This window comes from Erpetoichthys calabaricus, chromosome 1 (assembly GCF_900747795.2).
Source record: "Erpetoichthys calabaricus chromosome 1, fErpCal1.3, whole genome shotgun sequence".
Classification (NCBI taxonomy): domain Eukaryota; kingdom Metazoa; phylum Chordata; class Cladistia; order Polypteriformes; family Polypteridae; genus Erpetoichthys; species Erpetoichthys calabaricus.
Genome location: NC_041394.2, coordinates 103,069,651 through 103,087,741, shown reverse-complemented (window position 1 = coordinate 103,087,741; position 18,091 = coordinate 103,069,651). Strand labels below are relative to the sequence as shown.

The window sequence follows — 18,091 nt, the reverse complement described above, 5'->3', positions numbered from 1 at the left end:
AGACAATGAACCTCCAGCCTGAAGATGGCAGCAAGAGATACTTGTGTGAAGTTTCAGAGTGCCGGGAATTGGAAAGGTAGCAAGAGGACTCATTTTCCCATGGTGCACTGCGCGTTGTAGGGCTCTAAATGATAGAGAGGAAGTAGCGCAGATTCGCTTGTCTTGCGCGTGTCTGTTTCTGTCCTCTTATAATTGAGCTTTATTATATGTTAGACGAGTTTATGAACACTCCAACCCTTGCAAGTCTTGTTGCTTACTGACTCGATCATCGTTGGGTTTGCAGGAATTTCAGGAAGCCATGAAGGACAGCCTGAAGTTGCTCACCCGTTTCAGTGCTCACCCAGACTCCCGTTGCTGGTTCGTTGCATGGAACCCCAATGGTACCCTACTGGCCTCTTGTGGAGGAGATCGTGCGGTCCGAGTGTGGGGTCGCGAAGGTGAGTTATCCAGCTAGCCGGTCCCGACCTTATGAAAGGCGAGCAACAGGTCTGCGCGTTTTGTGCAACGAGTTCAGATGGGCTGCCTGAAACTGACCAATTACTGGCATTCCAAAACAGCGCTGTCATTAGTGTGGGGCGACCTATTGCATACTCTCCGTATCAAGATAAAAAAAAGTAAAGCATCTTTATGAGTTCGTTTCCGCACGTATTCAATGCAATACAGTATATTAGATCTATTAAATACATGAAATTCGTATGTGTATGTTTTTAGCATATTTTTGTTTATCGTAACGGCATGTTACGTATTAGTCAAACACGTGACATTTTCACTGTATTCTGTACCTGCTACTGCCAGCACTAGTACGGGTACAAGTACACTGGTACATTATTGTATCTTTTATGAAGAAAAGTCATATTTTGAGTGACCTGGCTTGAACATTAATTTTTTTTTTGCTTTTGTTAATAATTTTTCTTTTCACAAGCCATAATGGAAAGGTGATCATGCGGTCTATTTGTTCATTCATTTGTATTTATAAAGAAACAGCAGGTAATCTTCCACTAAAATAGATTACTCTCAAATAAAATATCTACCTAAAATCCAAAGATTCTATTCCGACTGTGTATGCTATGCTAAGAGTCTTTGAATGCTTTCTGCATTTTACAGGTGACTCTTGGGTCTGCAAATCAGTTTTGTCAGAGGGTCACCAGAGGACTGTCCGGAAAGTAGCTTGGTCACCCTGTGGAAATTACTTGGCCTCTGCCAGCTTTGACGCCACTACCTGCATCTGGAAGAAGCAACAAGATACTTTTGAGGTAATATATAATACATATGTTAAACTGTGATGAACAAAACTTTGTAATGTAGGAGTGCTCCATAAGAGTATCCTATTAATGTAACCCATTTGCAGTAGAATGCCCAGCAGCGGCTGGGTGGTCTTTTGGCCTTGGGACCCCATCAGATTTTTTTTTCTCCAGCATCTCACCTTGGAGTTTTTTTTGTTTGATTAGATTATATGGTTTTGTCCACAAGAGGAAATTATTATTTTACAGAACCTCAAAATTAAAAAAAAAAAAAAAATGTAAAAAAATGAGAGGGAGCCTCTGTACTTTTTTGCTGTTTTCCCCAGCCGTCTGACCAGGTTCATGTTTTAGAGACTTAAAAACTAATCTTTAGAGACCTACAAATAAAATAAGGACCTTTTCTGTTTCCTGTATATCCATGTTAGGTAAATGCCTACTAATTTATTCTTATCTAGTATTTTTGAAATGTAATTTTTTCATTATCCTTTTTAGGTATTTCAAATTGTATTTATTTGTTATTTTCTTTGTCATCTTATAAAGTACTTTGAGTTACATACTGTGTATGAAAATGTGCTATAGAAATAAATGATGTTGTTGTTGATGCAGTAGTATAAGTAATTGCAAGGCAGATTGTGGAGAAAAGCTAACAACATGTTTAGACTTGAGCAGTTACTGGTTAGTCATAAGTGGGACCTCACAATCATTTTGTCTGGATGTATAAAACTAGATGGAAAATTGAGAAGTTTTTGTGAGAAAAAAACTAGTGGAATGAGTGGAGCCCTTATAAAATAAAGGGTGTTTTACCTGACAGAATATTTAACAAAGGTGTAAAATAAATCTTATACCATAAGTTCATAATATCCTTGTTAAAAAATAACTTAATTTTGTAATTATTTTCCCTAATCTTTGTACTAAATTAGTGTGTGACAACACTGGAAGGTCATGAGAATGAAGTAAAGTGTGTTTCCTGGGCACCGTCTGGAAATCTCTTGGCAACATGCAGCAGGGACAAGAGCGTCTGGGTTTGGGAAGGTATGTTTCAGACTGGTGGCAGGCAGTTTGGGCTATATAAGGTCAAAAGAGATATAATGGATGTGAATTAAGAATACACATATTTGGATATATATGAATGGTTCTGGCTGTTTCTTGTGGATGTGCAAAATCCACTTGGCTCTTGGCTTGTGGGAAAAATGTTTGACTGATAGGTATGCAGTTTGGGAAGTAAACACAAATGTCTAGAAAGATTATATTTGAATAATTGCATTGATTGTAACTGATTTTGAAAATAATTTTCAAAATAACCCAACCCAGCGATATCCATATCTTCAATGATCTTACTCTGGACATGCATAAAAGTTTTGCGCATGGCTGCTAAAGCCTTGTGATTTCACACTGGCCTTGCAAAGCATATGTTCACCTTAGCTGGCTTCGTGGCTAATTTCCAGAAAACATTCAGTAAACACTAAATTGTACTTAACTTTACCACTCGACAGATGCTTATTCATGGAGTAACATGTTTGTGTATGCTGACCGCCTACGCTTTCCATTGTTTTTAAAAGTGTAGTTTTGAAAGAAATGCACCATCTACACAACCGTATTACAGGCCAAATAGATAAGTACATATTAACAGTGTAAACCATTTGGCCCCAATGAGCCAATGTGCCAGTAAGCAAAATCTGTGCTTGCACTGGTCCAACCCGAAACATATTAAAGAAATAATCAGTAGGAAATAATGTGAAAAATAAAGTGTTATGTGTTCAGTTGTATAAGTTGGTTTGTATTTGCTACACAATTGAAAAATTACATTTCTTATGTTTTTTCACCAAACCAGAAATGCTGTACAGTACTGTATATTGTTGTTAAGAATGGAACTGATTAACGGGTCTAGCGCATAACGTTGTTGTGGGATGGTGTTAAATTATAACATAAAGGTCAATTAAAAAATACAAAAATGGCATGTTTAAATTATACATTTTTTTGTCAGGAAACCAACATAATTTTTAAAGTGGAAACCAGAGGAGAGAGATGAGAAACAGAAAAGGGTCAAAATGGAGAGATCAATAAGTGCTGAAACAACAAAGACAAAGAGGAAGGTGAAAGTCAGGAACCCAAGTGATCAATTCAGAAAACAAATATTTGCAATAAGTTAAGCAAAGTTTATTTATGTGCAGCTCGGATAAACATACAGCAAACTGGGCAGCTATTTAAACCCACCGCTGAAATTGCTGGAAGGTGACGAACTTGGGTGCCGCATTACCCACTGGTTAAAAAGGTTACTCTGGCAAATGGAATAAGCTGCAGGTGAACACAAGGTACAGCAAAGGACAGCTGCCAGAATAAATACAATTTTAAAAATATAATACAGTAATGACCTTTTGAATGTTTCCAGATAGTTGTATTTTAGTTATCTTGAGAAAAAGTAATTTTTGTTGACCGATTAAGAAATCTTTTTCATCTATAAACACACACAGTTTTAATTTTGTGGTTTACAAAAATAGATGAGAGCATGTCTCGCATACTCATGACAGAAACTCTTACAAGCTTTACTATACTTTTTTTTAAAAAAAGCCAGATTTACATATCAAGTAATACAAGTCATATGACGACTTACGTATCCATTTGGAACTGCCCATCTGATCAGTCCGTTATGTCAAATTGGTCGTATATTGATCACAAAGTTTACAGATCATTGCAATTCAGGCTCTATGGGTCATAGATATGCATAATTCAACTGTTGGTGTGAAGTATTACAAAATGATCTTCATCTTTCAGGGGCTGCATTGCAGGACAATATAAGGCAGTGTTTCTCAACCATTTGATGTTGCCATCATTGGTTTACACGTGGGTCGCGTGGGTCATCTAAGCTAGTGTTTTTCAACCACCTATGTTAGTATCAATGAGTGGTGGGTTGCTGTCCACGAGTGGGTCACCAGTGTGTCACCTAAGTGATCAGCAGCAATGCACAATGTTTCCCAGTTTCACCAAGGGAGCAGTTTGTAATTGCTGCTAGTGGGTTATCAATAAATTTAAAAATGCAAAACTGGGTCATGGGGCCACAAAGGTTGAGAAGCAGTGGTGCAATGGAAGGTAGTGCAGGCTTAATGCATTAGCCTCGTGAAGCAGTGCTGATCAAAACAGACTTTCAAGGTTGCTCCAAGAGTCAGAAAATATGAGACCCTGAGAAATAATAATGATAATAATACAAGATTTATTGCTGTGGCTTGGTTTGGGAATTTCTAAAACATTATTACCCTATTGTTTTGCTGTGGCCCTTGGTTGTAAGTACGACTCCTCTTAACACGCTCGGCTGTAAATTGGTGCATGACTGTACTTTCAGTTGGGTGCATAAAATTATTCAATGGCCTCGAAAGATTGACATTTTTAAATTTGATCTTTATTAGTCGCCTACTCTTTGGCAGGATGTGGGATGTTGGGGGGTGGGGGGGAATTGTGATTACTTCCCAAAATCTCACACAGAGGTCATTGTTTGAACTCCCTTAATGCGCCTCAGCTTTAATTGTAATAATCCAGTGATGTTACAAAGTAAATATATCCTCTTCCAACTACTGAGAAAAGCGCTATATAAATGTAATGAATTATTATTATTATTATTGTATTTCATGTTATGACAAATCTAACAATCATATAGTTCTAACTTAACATTTTAAGTATTAAAATATTTTCAAATGTAGCACAATTACATCTTGCCTGAAGAAGGGGCCTGAGTTGCCTCGAAAGCTTGCATATTGTAATCTTTTTAGTTAGCCAATAAAAGGTGGCATTTTGCTTGACTTCTCACTACAAATGTAGCACAGACATGATCTCATGATATTGTCCTTCATTATGGTAAATTACATGGAATGATAAAGTAAAGAATTTACTGAAATTAATGTTTATTCCTGTGTGGTATAGTAGCACAAATAAAAAAAAAAAACTAACAATAAATGTGTGTGTGTATTGCAGTTGATGAAGAGGATGAATACGAATGTGTCAGTGTGGTGAACTCACACACGCAGGATGTGAAGCATGTCATTTGGCATCCTAATCAGGAGGTAAGTGTACAGTCTCTGTTGAGAACATCAAAATGTCTTGCCTAGTTATCATTAATATAATTACACAACTTGTCAGTCTTCATGAAGCTGTTGATGCATGCTGAATCATATTGAAAGAATTGAAAAGAACTAGAAGTAATTTTGTTAATTCATGTATACCTCAGTAGTACTAGGGTGTTGTACCGTGTTAGCCATTATGAATATAGAGAAAAGCCAAGCAAAATGACACCTTTTATTTGGCTAACTGAAAAGATTACAATAAATTCATCTGATTAAGTCTGACAGCGATGAACAATATTACCTTCTTAAAATAGTGTCCTCGAGTAATGAATCAATCCAGCAACTGCAACAGGAATGACAAAGAAATATGACGAAAAGAGAGTTGAGTATGTAGTGATAAATGAATTTTGTAAAAGAACATTATTATTTGAACTTAGTTTTAAGACGTTACATTATTCAAACAAGTTAGAAGTGTTGTAGGTCAGTATATGTCAACCACAATGGGTCATGGGCTTCGAGTTCCTATTCCTATGGTAGTGGATCGCACACTAGGGGGCAGCAGGTTGCCTAGGCAATCTGCACAGCGGTGTGGTATATTCCCACCTCTGGCATGCTGAATTCACTAAGGGCGCACCGCACTCTGACGATGGTCTTTAGTTCATCAAGGGGAAGTCAAAGCGGGTTCTGAAGACTTACATGAGAAAAAGTGGGTTGCGAAATGGTTGAGAACCATTGTAGACAGAAGCATACTGTTTGGTTTAAGGTGTGGAAATGTTCTATTTACAGTATGTACCAAATATTTAGCATAGTAGCCAAATATTGTAACTGAACTTGATCAAAAAATGTCATCTTTAGTTATAATGCATACTGATAGAGGCTGTTAAAATAATTTAATTGGGCAACAAGCTATAATGGACTATGAAACTACTACAGATTGAGCTGGGACACAAACACATGTCCATTTGTTTTCTGAACTCCCTTTTCGCCTGGTGAAAAGTAGACAATCTATAGCTTCCCATCAAACTAATAGCCTGCCCTTGAACTGTGGAAGACCTCATTGGAAACTTCTATGAACACTGGGAGTACATTCTGACTGCAACTTTTTTAATAAAGTGGCAAAAAGTGTGCTTATATTTCTATTGTGTTTTGCAGTCATACAATCCCCTAGCTTTTCCCTGACTCTCTTTTTTGATAGTTACAGTGCATCCGGAAAGTATTCACAGCGCATCACTTTTTCCACATTTTGTTATGTTACAGCCTTATTCCAAAATGGATTAAATTCGTTTTTTTCCTCAGAATTCTACACACAACACCCCATAATGACAACGTGAAAAAAGTTTATTTGAGGTTTTTGCAAATTTATTAAAAATAAAAAAAACTGAGAAATCCCATGTAGCAGCAGAAATTTTTCTGTAACCTTCCCCAGATTTGTGCCTCAAGACAATCCTGTCTCAGAGGTCTACAGACAATTCCTTTGACTTCATGCTTGGTTTGTGCTCTGACATGAACTGTCAACTGTGGGACCTTATATAGACAGGTGTGTGCCTTTCCAAATCATGTCCAGTCAACTGAATTTACCACAGGTGGACTCCAATTAAGCTGCAGAAACATCTGAAGGATGATCAGGGGAAACAGGATGCACCTGAGCTCAATTTTGAGCTTCATGCCAAAGGCTGTGAATACTTATGTACATGTGCTTTCTCAATTTTATTTTTAATAAATTTGCAAAAATCTCAAGTAAACTTTTTTCACGTTGTCATTATGGGTTGTTGTGTGTAGAATTCTGAGGAAAAAATAAATTGAAACCATTTTGGAATAAGGCTGTAACATAACAAAATGTGGAAAAAGTGATGCGCTGTGAATACTTTCCAGATGCACTGTATAATTCCTAAAAATGACTGTTGTGTTACAAGAAAAACTATTAAGGGTTTACCAGACAGAGTAGTTAGTGCACAAGTGGTGTGGCTGGCGCTCATATTGCAGTGCTTACTCTACAATACTATAAGCTCTCAGTTTCTAGCATGGCTGATTCCCCCTCCTCTGTCTCTCTCCTTTACAATGCAGCTACTGGCCTCGTGCAGCTATGACAACACTGTCAAGATCTACAAAGAGGATGATGACGATTGGATTTGTTTGGACACACTGGAGGGTCATGAATCCACAGTGTGGAGTGTGGATTTTGATAAAAGTGGCCAGCGGCTTGCTTCCTGTAGTGATGATAAGACTGTTAAAATCTGGAGGGAGTACCTGCCTGGAAATGAGCAAGGTGATTCGGGCAGATGTGCTGTAGTTCCTTTAAAATGAGACAACTTTGTTAATAAATAGCAAGTAAAGCTCAAAATATTGACGGCAGTTTCCGTTTTCTTTTTTTAGGAGTAGTCTGTAAAGGCAGCGACCCATGCTGGAAAAGTATTTGTACCTTATCTGGATTTCACACACGGACAATTTACGACATTTCTTGGTGAGTTTTTTTTTTACTTGTATTTTGCAAATTGGCTCATTAAAGGATAAAGCTATTTTGTAGTGATTGCCTTATCTAACTTCTTTTAGTAATATAATTTTAAGGTTTCTTAGAAATCTTAGTTTTAACTGATGTTGGTAGTTTTAAACCTTTAAAAAATAGCTTTAATCCATATTACTAACCGAGAATGCTAAACCGGATGATGGACGCAGGCACATCCGGCAATGGGCCGTAGCTGCAAAAAGACGTACTGCGCAGGCGCAAAAAGAGTCCGCGAGAGTCGGCTGAGGAGCCGAGAAAGGCGGACAAAAGAGGGCGAGAGAGGCGGATGAGGGGCCGCAAGAGGCGGACAAGACCACAGAAAAAAGGAGTGAGCACAGGAAAAATGGAGAAATGAGGCGCAAAGAGCACCGAAAAAAGGAAAAGGCACATAAAAAAGTATTCAAACGCAAGCAAAGCACGAAACACATTGCACACGAAACTAGACCCAAAAAAAAAAAAAAAAAGGCTCGCGCACAACAGCAAGGCACCCCCCCCCCCCCCTACAGGCACCGGACGGGACACACACCAAGAGGGGGATTCAACAAGCCCATGGAACACAAAAAAAAGAACACAAAACCACCCCACAGACCCTACAAGCAAGGGACGGGACACACACAAAGAGGGGGATTCAACAAGACAGAGGAACACAAAAAGAAAGAAGACGCTCGCGCAACAACAATCCTCAACCCCCCCCCCCCCCCCCCCCAGACACACACACACATCCATAAGAAGTGACACCCAAAGCCACATATTCTAAAGTGAACGTCAACACCTTCACACTAGACAGCATAGGTGTCAGCATGGGTGGATCGCCTTACAATAAAGCACTATTAACCGTTCAACTGCAGAAAAAGAAACATATTAACAGTGACTGCGATCCTCCTTATTACTTATCCATATTTCGCATGCTGAGAAAGAAACAAGTCATGAATACACGGTCACGGGTACAAAACAAAAAGGAAATGATAACAGGAACAAACACACGAAAACGAAAGAAACAACAAAATAGACGGCTATGCAGCATAGGTGGATCTCATTACAATAAGGCACTATTAACCGTTCAACCGCAGAAAAGGCTCCATATTAACAGTGAGTGCAATACTCCTTATTACTTATCCATATTTCTAAAAGAAAAAATGTCTCGACTCCAAAAACGCAAAGCTCAACTAAAGCTTCTAACTAACGATGTACCTAAAAGTAAAAACTTTATGAACTGCATTAGATCCTACAATAGTTCATTTGCTTTTGCATATACCGGAGTAAATATCAGGCCACCAAAAGGCAATGGCCCATACTGCTTTCGCATATGTGCACAAATACTGCATCGCATTGGAACAGTGCACCCTGAAACAAATCAACAACGCAAATATGCACAAATCTACATCCTAGATCCACATGACGCAATCTATCAATCAAAGTGCTGCATCGCAACAGGCACGGATTCAAAACGAAACACCTCCCGTCTCAGACATACGTTAATGGCAGCGAAGGCTACAACGGGCTTCTCACACAGCACAGGCAAATCGATTACAGCTCCAAAACAACACGTCCCAAATACTACACATGCAACAACGCGCCTCTCAAATGGCACAAGCAAAACATACACCAGGAAAATTCATTCGGATTAATGAATGTCATTTGCAATCATTGTCATTCAGTTCACTTCCCTGAAGAAACAACTGGCAATACAAGTTATACATTTACACATTGTTGTCAAAAGGGTCAAATTAGACTGCCTTCTTTACATTCATATACTGAGTATCTACAAAAGCTATACTAACGATGTACCTGAAAGTGAAATCTTTAACAACTGCATTAGATCCTACAAATCGGTATCCACTATGAACATTAACGGTGGCACTGCACGTCACATCCGTCTTGAAAAAATGTTGTTTATTGATGAATGTACAATGGCATGAAGTCACTTACTCAACACCATTCATAAACTTCTACAAACGTTTATGAATAATAATATTCCATTTGGAGGAAAGGTACTTTTATGAGGAGGAGATTTTAGACAGTGCTTAGCTATTCTTCCACATGCCATGCGCTCAGCTATTGTTCAGTGCACCTTAAAATACGCAGACAATTGGCATTGCTTTCAAAAGATACAGTTAGTAAAAAAGATGCGATGTCCAGAACCAGATCATAACAATTGCTTATTACAACTGAGAGATGGTACACTCACCAATACAGCTGGACTTCACCCACATATTATTACAATTCCTCAAGCCTTTATCTGTGACGACTTAGTTACAGAGACATTTCGAACAGCAATCTCATTAGACCAAATGCCCATTTTAACACAACGCACTATATTATGTCCAAAAAATATTAATGTGGAAAACATAAATACCCAAGTCATTCCATTACTTCCTGGAGAGACACAACTCTTTCTAAGCTCTGACAAACCTGACTCTGATCACAACAATAACCATCTTCATTGACATTACAAGTTCTGACCTGGAATTACCTTTTACACTTAAACGGCGTGTACAAAGAAATTTTCAAATAAACCTTTACACTGTGCCACACACTTTATTGTTTGCTTTCTATTTGCATCATCTACACCTTCACACTATTCTATATCTCATTCATACATCACGCTCTTTGTCATTCCCAACACCAGGGGTTGGCGAGCGAAGCGAGCAGGGGGCGGAGCCCCCTAGTATGACTATATTGCTTTGTTCAGCCTCACAAAATAGTACTGAAAAAAAGCACACTTTTCAAAATGACAGAAAAAATGGCTTTAACAGGATAAGAATATCCAACACAGAGCTCCATAGTTTTTAAGTTCATCATAAGGAGAGCACAGCACTTCTGTTGTACCATTTTTTATGCAATTGATTTGAAATGTTTCACTCTGATGTCAACATTTGAATTTGAACAGCATGGACAGCACAAGCTGGACCTTCTGCATTCAAGGGTTTATCCCTTCAAATTAGGGATATCACGATACCAGAATTTTAGAATGTGATACCAATTCCAGTTAAATTTCACAATACTCAATTCCTTTTGATATCTTGGCAAAAACAGAAATCTCTTTCAACTGCTTTTAACAAAATGTACCTCTATTATTAAAGTGAACATTATTGTGCCTTTTTCTGTAGTCTCTCTATTATAAAAAAAAAATATATATATCTTGGAAGGAGACGAGACGTGATTTACTCGGAGAGACATTTATACGTCCCACGAGACGAGTTCACGCCCAGGGCTGGAAATAAAGGACAAAGAGTAAATGACAAAGTGGAACGTCGTAAAGAATTCAGAAACTTGGAGCGATACACATGCAGAGCCGGGTAGAGATAATGGAAGTACAAAAATTTGAAAGTCTCAAAAAAAGGATAGGAAAGATCACATTAGCAGAAACAAACAGAAATTATTACTGGGTGAAATAACAGAACAGCGAAAAGAGATTGAATATATTGTTCAGATTTCAACTTTAAGGTGGAGACTTGTAGATGATCTAATTTGTGTTGCCAGCGAGAATTAAAAATTTCAAAAAACGTTGGCGCGGTATGAAGTCCTGTGAGACGGAGACTTTTGACATGAGATTCTTTCAAGTCATGCCAGACACAGTTCCTGTGCTCTCAGCTCTTATAAATTTTATCAGGACAATAATTTTATATGTTCCAGATGACACGCCAACGAAAGAGCACGGGCAAACATTCGAAAAAGTTGTTTTATTTATTAGAGACAAAGAAATGATATTCACTCACAGGCAGTTATACGTTTCGTTGTCACAATGCAAGTCCAAACACGGAATCAAAATTCAACGTGATCTTGAAGAAAAGTTAATTCCAAATATTGTTTTTACTAAAGTTTTTAAAGTAAAAGTGAAAATAATGGATATGTAACAATTCCCATGAAAATAACAATCTCTTAAAATTGTACATCCAGTTAACCAAACCTGGGGGTGGGCAAGCAAGTGAAGTGAGCAGGGGGCCGAGCCCCCTAGTACAATTTAAAATATATAGATTCTAACACTGTTATGTGGCTGATGTCATTACCCAAGGAAGCTTGCAGCATCTGAGATGCCATTCATTACATTTCTTTTTTTCCCAGTTAGAGCACAGGAAGGTGCAGTGACCTGCTCATGGTTACGTAATGTCAGCAGTGGGATTTGAACCCACAACCTCAGGATCTGAAGTCCAAAACCTTAACTACTCGGTCATACTAGTAACCGCAGATTTAAAATATTGGTATCCCCATGAAAAAGTTACCCAACTATCATTTAGGTGAATAGTATTGGCATTCATAAATATCAAAATATAATACAGGACTTTTAATGTGTGATGGATAAGGGGATCCCCCAGTATCAAAACAAACTGGGAAATTTGTATAATCTTGTGAGGATTAATTGAGGATTTCAATATAAGATTTATAAAGGGTGATGTTATCACAGACTACCTGGTTTGTGATAGTGTGTGCACATTTCAAATTTATTCTAACATTTTCTTTGCAGTAACTGAAAAATACTGCTTACTAAACATAAAAATGCAAACATATGTGTACTATTCAATTAGTGAATTCCAAAAATAATTCAGGATATTTTTAATTAAACATACTTTTTAAATCCATTTTTGTAAAAACATGCTTTTAAAATCTGGTTTGTCAGAGAATTACTTTGTTAGATTTGTAAATTTTAACATTTTCATCATTAGCTGGTTAAAAAATTTACTACAGATGTCATTTTCAAATGTCACAAAATTCCGGAGCTTTAACTCTACAAATCTGACCCATCTGTCCGTCCTTGTTCTCCGTCAGCTTTACATTAATCAGTAGTTGTGTAAACAGTCAGTCCTGTAAAACACTCCTTCTTATCTGAGTGATCAGACTTCATTACTTAGCTTGTATACAAATCCAGAATTAGAAAAACCCGCAGTTTAACTGGTAGACTTTATTACATTCACCAGTGTATCTTTCAAACATGGAACATACGTCCTTCACCGTGTTGATCACATTTTGGGATTATATGAATGGACATTAATTTGGATTCAAAAACCAAATAAATGACACACATTTAGTGTTTGAAGATCTGCATGTAGCAATGAAGTATGCCATTTTGCCCATCCTGATAACTGTCAAAATCAGTGGTTTGTGCTTCAAAGCTCTAAATAAAATGTATTTTGGTATTAACACATGGAGCAGCTCATGTTATCACCAGACTAGGCAACCCAAATAACCACTTCCTCCGATTTTGACTTTCTACAGCTGTTCCTAGCACAACAGTGCATGGTGCGTGTAAGGTTTCCCTGTTACTCTGAACCGCACAAACTACTTAGAGAATGGATGGACGCCTAAGCGCACATCTGTGGACACGTTTGAAGTGTCAGACAATGAATGGGACGCCTCTCTGCCTTTTTTCAGAGTGTGTAGAACATGATGGTGTGGTGAATTTGTTTTCTGCTACCAGTTTGTCTCTAACTACAACTTCATGACCGTACAAGTTGAATGATTACAATTCACATCATTGCACTTGCAAAGCACACATGAAGCTACAGTGGTGTGAAAAACTATTTGCCCCCTTCCTGATTTCTTATTCTTTTGCATGTTTGTCACACAAAATGTTTCTGATCATCAAACACATTTAACCATTAGTCAAATATAACACAAGTAAACACAAAATGCAGTTTTTAAATGATGGTTTTTATTATTTAGGGAGAAAAAAAATCCAAACCTACATGGCCCTGTGTGAAAAAGTAATTGCCCCCTTGTTAAAAAATAACCTAACTGTGGTGTATCACACCTGAGTTCAATTTCCGTAGCCACCCCCAGGCCTGATTACTGCCACACCTGTTTCAATCAAGAAATCACTTAAATAGGAGCTGCCTGACACAGAGAAGTAGACCAAAAGCACCTCAAAAGCTAGACATCATGCCAAGATCCAAAGAAATTCAGGAACAAATGAGAACAGAAGTAATTGAGATCTATCAGTCTGGTAAAGGTTATAAAGCCATTTCTAAAGCTTTGGGACTCCAGCGAACCACAGTGAGAGCCATTATCCACAAATGGCAAAAACATGGAACAGTGGTGAACCTTCCCAGGAGTGGCCAGCCGACCAAAATTACCCCAAGAGCACAGAGACGACTCATCCGAGAGGTCACAAAAGACCCCAGGACAACGTCTAAAGAACTGCAGGCCTCACTTGCCTCAATTAAGGTCAGTGTTCACGACTCCACCATAAGAAAGAGACTGGGCAAAAACGGCCTGCATGGCAGATTTCCAAGACGCAAACCACTGTTAAGCAAAAAGAACATTAGGGCTCGTCTCAATTTTGCTAAGAAACATCTCAATGATTGCCAAGACTTTTGGGAAAATACCTTGTGGAGTGATGAGACAAAAGTTGAACTTTTTGGAAGGCAAATGTCCCGTTACATCTGGCATAAAAGGAACACAGCATTTCAGAAAAAGAACATCATACCAACAGTAAAATATGGTGGTGGTAGTGTGATGGTCTGGGGTTGTTTTGCTGCTTCAGGACCTGGAAGGCTTGCTGTGATAGATGGAACCATGAATTCTACTGTCTACCAAAAAATCCTGAAGGAGAATGTCCGGCCATCTGTTCGTCAACTCAAGCTGAAGCGATCTTGGGTGCTGCAACAGGACAATGACCCAAAACACACCAGCAAATCCACCTCTGAATGGCTGAAGAAAAACAAAATGAAGACTTTGGAGTGGCCTAGTCAAAGTCCTGACCTGAATCCAATTGAGATGCTATGGCATGACCTTAAAAACGCGGTTCATGCTAGAAAACCCTCAAATAAAGCTGAATTACAACAATTTTGCAAAGATGAGTGGACCAAAATTCCTCCAGAGCGCTGCAAAAGACTCATTGCAAGTTATCGCAAACGCTTGATTGCAGTTATTGCTGCTAAGGGTGGCCCAACCAGTTATTAGGTTCAGGGGGCAATTACTTTTTCACACAGGGCCATGTAGGTTTGGATTTTTTTTTCTCCCTAAATAATAAAAACCACCATTTACAAACTGCATTTTGTGTTTACTTGTGTTATATTTGACTAATGGTTAAATGTGTTTGATGATCAGAAACATTTTGTGTGACAAACATGCAAAAGAATAAGAAATCAGGAAGGGGGCAAATAGTTTTTCACACCACTGTATTTATGAACTAATGATGTAATGGGATACAAGTGGTGCTAATAACGAAAGCTGCCGTGTATATTTTGGCCTTTTTTTTTTCCTATACTGTATAAGCACAGTTCCACCAGTCGTGCTGAAATTCTCCTGCATTGAAGGTAAAGCATTTGTAGACAGGACTTCCTCCATGTATTGATGCAATTATATGTATTTGTTATTCATGTTTTTCTTATGTATTAATGTGCCATCTGGAGTAATTTTGTCTACTTGCAGTTGTGCATGAGTGCAATACCAATAGTGAAAAACAGCTAGTGCATATGGACATGTGAGCACAGGCTACAGGGCTGTGAAGTGCCCCATTCCATAGCATTACTGCAGCGCTGCAATGCCCAAGGTGCAACACGCAGAATGTGATTTTCACAATAAAGGTGTAATTTGTCCTGGTAGAGGGCACACAAGCACATTTTCATGGTCATTGCAGAGTTCCTTAAAATCAAATACTAAGAAAACTGCACTTGGATTGACTTACAGTATAAACTACAGTGGCAGTTGTCACTTGACAGCCGAAAAGAAGTTTCATTTTAGGCTGAAAACTGTTTCTCATATAGATTATATATAAACACAGTATAATATATATATATATTTTTTTTTTCAAACAAAAATTAGTAAAATTAAATAAATTTAGTCATATTTGGCCAATAAACATGTTTTGTTAGGCAGCGGCTAGCAGTATAATCGATGTGTACTTTTTCAGATGAGCTGTATACTGTCTATATATCCTCATTCCATACTGCAGTGTTGCCACTGAGATATTCATCAAGATGTACACTCGGAATTTCGTCATCCCTCCCCTTGTCTGCAGGTGTCTCCACATCAAGTATTAGTTGGCCTTATGATTGACCAGCTCCTCATCCATAGCTGGTTCTTGTCTTGTGCCCCCTGCCACCCTAAGCTGGCTGATGTTGACTCAAGAAAGAATGGCTAACAAAGCTGCAGATGATTAGGAAAATTAAAATTATTAAAAAGCACTACAAGAACTAAATAATTCTGGCACTCCTAATTTTGTTGAAACCCCATTTCCCAATGAGAATAAGAAGTAGTCACAGAATTGGCCAAGATTACTGTTGACGTCTGTGTTGTGCGTCTGGCAAGTTGTTTGAAAATGTAGCCAGCAGTCACATGTGTGTACTTGGACTGATGCCGAGAATCCGAGGGTTAGCCATAGCTTCTACATCGCTACAACAGATGTGCCCACTAAGAGAAGAAACAAGTCAACAAACATGTCATCTGACCAGGGGTACACAGAATTTTGTGTAGTTTTGTGCAAAAGTAACTTTTTATAATAAAAAACAATTCTGTTGCAGCCTTATTCATGCTTTGAGTGTTTGAAATGGCTAGTGGTTCCTTGCTTTGGCCAGGTTTAGAGAGGGTGATGCCCTGGTAATAGCCTATCAGCTTTTTCAACTATTTCTTCTCATCGTTTTAACTGATCAGGCCTAAGATGATAGCAGAGCTTGAGTTGTCTTTGCATGCAATTTGTTTGCTAGGTGAAGCAAGATACAAAATGGAATAGATTGATGAACAGAAACAAAGTTGGTTAAAATGTACTTACCTGGCACCACCTTTGTTTACAGGTGTCACCTGACAAACGTTATTGCAACTGCCTGTGGTGATGATGCCATTAGAGTGTTTGAAGAGGATGCAGCTTCTGATCCACACCAGCCCATATTCAGATTGATGGCTCACGTGCCCAAAGCTCACTCTCAAGATGTAAATTGTGCAGCCTGGAACCCAAAGGAAGGAGGTCTTCTAGCGTCATGCAGCGACGATGGAGAAATTGGCATTTGGCTGTATGAGCCACAGAACTGAAGTGGAAGGGGTGGGTTATACGCACCAGCGTGCTTTTGAAGCAGTGGTTCCTGCTGGGCACCCTTTCTTTTCTGCTCCCCCTGCTACTTTCCCATCCTCAGCAGGTCCATCAGCACCCTGCAGTGTATGTTGTATTTTATGTACATTTAACCAGGCTGTAGCTACCAAAATAAGTACGTTTATGGGACAGTAAATGACAAATAATGTAGATCTGGGTAGAAAATTGACAAATGATCCTCTAAAATAATAATAAAGAAAACAGTGGCAGATATTACAAATCCTGCTGAGTGACAGCAGGAGCAAACCGCAAGTCTCATATTTGTCAGACTTTGTAGCCTCAAAAGAATCAGGAGACTTCAGTGGGGTTTGAGCCTTTATTTGGGCACACATCACCAAAATACAGCATAACCAGTAAATTGTTGCCCTATTGATTTTTACACTATAAAAAAAAAAAGAAAAGCTGTACAAAATTTTTTTAGATTTCTATCCACAATTTATGGTGTATGCATTACAGAAATAATGTGGATTTAATTTAAAGATGCATGATAATAAAACTTACAATAAACCTGACGCTGTACATCTCTGCATTCATGCCAGATTACAGAACAAAGACGGAATGACGCTGACACTCGTACAAACTGTCACCTGTAGACGGCACTAGGACTGTCCAAAGTAAAACCAGAGTGTCGGCCACCTTAGTCTGAATCACTGTCTCCTTCGCTGTCTGCCTCCTTCACATCCACGCTGAATTTGTATTCTTGGTCACATCCCATGTAGGCATCACTCATGAAGTACAAAGTATAATTGTGGATGCCCAAGGCGGGAGCAACAAAGTCTAATTTAACCTGAAAAACAAATAAGCCTGTCAGCAAAGAATGAGCGCACACACCAGGGCTTTACTGATCTTTGTGTCTTGACAGTTCTTCACCAGTTTTGTGATTCCTAGATGTTACTTACCACACGTACTTAAGGGTGAGAAAAACTTTTAACCTCATGTTTTTCATGCAGAATGGAGAGAAACAAAGTTTGATGTAATAGAAACTAATAGTGACCAATTGTGAAAAAACATCAATGGAAATAATAAAAAATTCATGCTGCATAATCCACATGTCACTAAAAAATAATTACATTCATGTAGCGCTCTTCTCACCTACATAGACAGCGAGGAGCCACCACTAATGTACAGTATCCACCTGGATGACGTGCCAGTAGAATCACCATACAATTAGCTGTATGGGGGTGAAGGGGTGAGCGAGATATTTACCAGTAAAGGACTTTGGATGAATAAGGGGAAAGAATGACCAGGCCATGGTGGACAACTGAGTGAG

At 38.5% G+C, this 18,091-nt stretch overlaps 2 protein-coding genes across 2 annotated transcripts in view; one reads left to right on the top strand and one right to left on the bottom strand.

Moving 5' to 3' along the window:
* Positions 1 to 135: 135 nt before the first annotated feature.
* ciao1 (cytosolic iron-sulfur assembly component 1) lies at positions 136 to 17,022 on the top strand. Its single transcript, XM_028804536.2, has 7 exons — positions 136 to 437; positions 1,105 to 1,253; positions 2,162 to 2,273; positions 5,205 to 5,293; positions 7,358 to 7,559; positions 7,667 to 7,754; positions 16,529 to 17,022. Exons 1-7 carry the CDS (start codon positions 299 to 301, stop codon positions 16,761 to 16,763), a joined length of 1,014 nt encoding a protein of 337 aa, XP_028660369.1. The 5' UTR covers positions 136 to 298; the 3' UTR covers positions 16,764 to 17,022.
* A 101-nt stretch (positions 17,023 to 17,123) lies between these two features.
* snrnp200 (small nuclear ribonucleoprotein 200 (U5)) overlaps positions 17,124 to 18,091 on the bottom strand; it is a 46,802-nt gene continuing 45,834 nt past the window's right edge. Inside the window, exon 45 of the mRNA XM_028804526.2 lies at positions 17,124 to 17,608. Coding sequence (XP_028660359.1) covers positions 17,459 to 17,608 — 150 coding nt within the window. The 3' untranslated portion in view covers positions 17,124 to 17,458. The remainder of the gene's footprint in view (positions 17,609 to 18,091) is intronic.

What these genes read in the sequence shown, in the direction of transcription:
- ciao1 (XM_028804536.2), top strand. Translation starts at nt 299, where the DNA reads ATGAAGGACAGCCTGAAGTTGCTCACCCGTTTCAGTGCTCACCCAGAC. An exon ending in CCGAGTGTGGGGTCGCGAAG is followed by an intron (nt 438 to 1,104) that starts GTGAGTTATCCA and finishes TGCATTTTACAG; the next exon opens with GTGACTCTTGGGTCTGCAAA. An exon ending in AGCAACAAGATACTTTTGAG is followed by an intron (nt 1,254 to 2,161) that starts GTAATATATAAT and finishes GTACTAAATTAG; the next exon opens with TGTGTGACAACACTGGAAGG.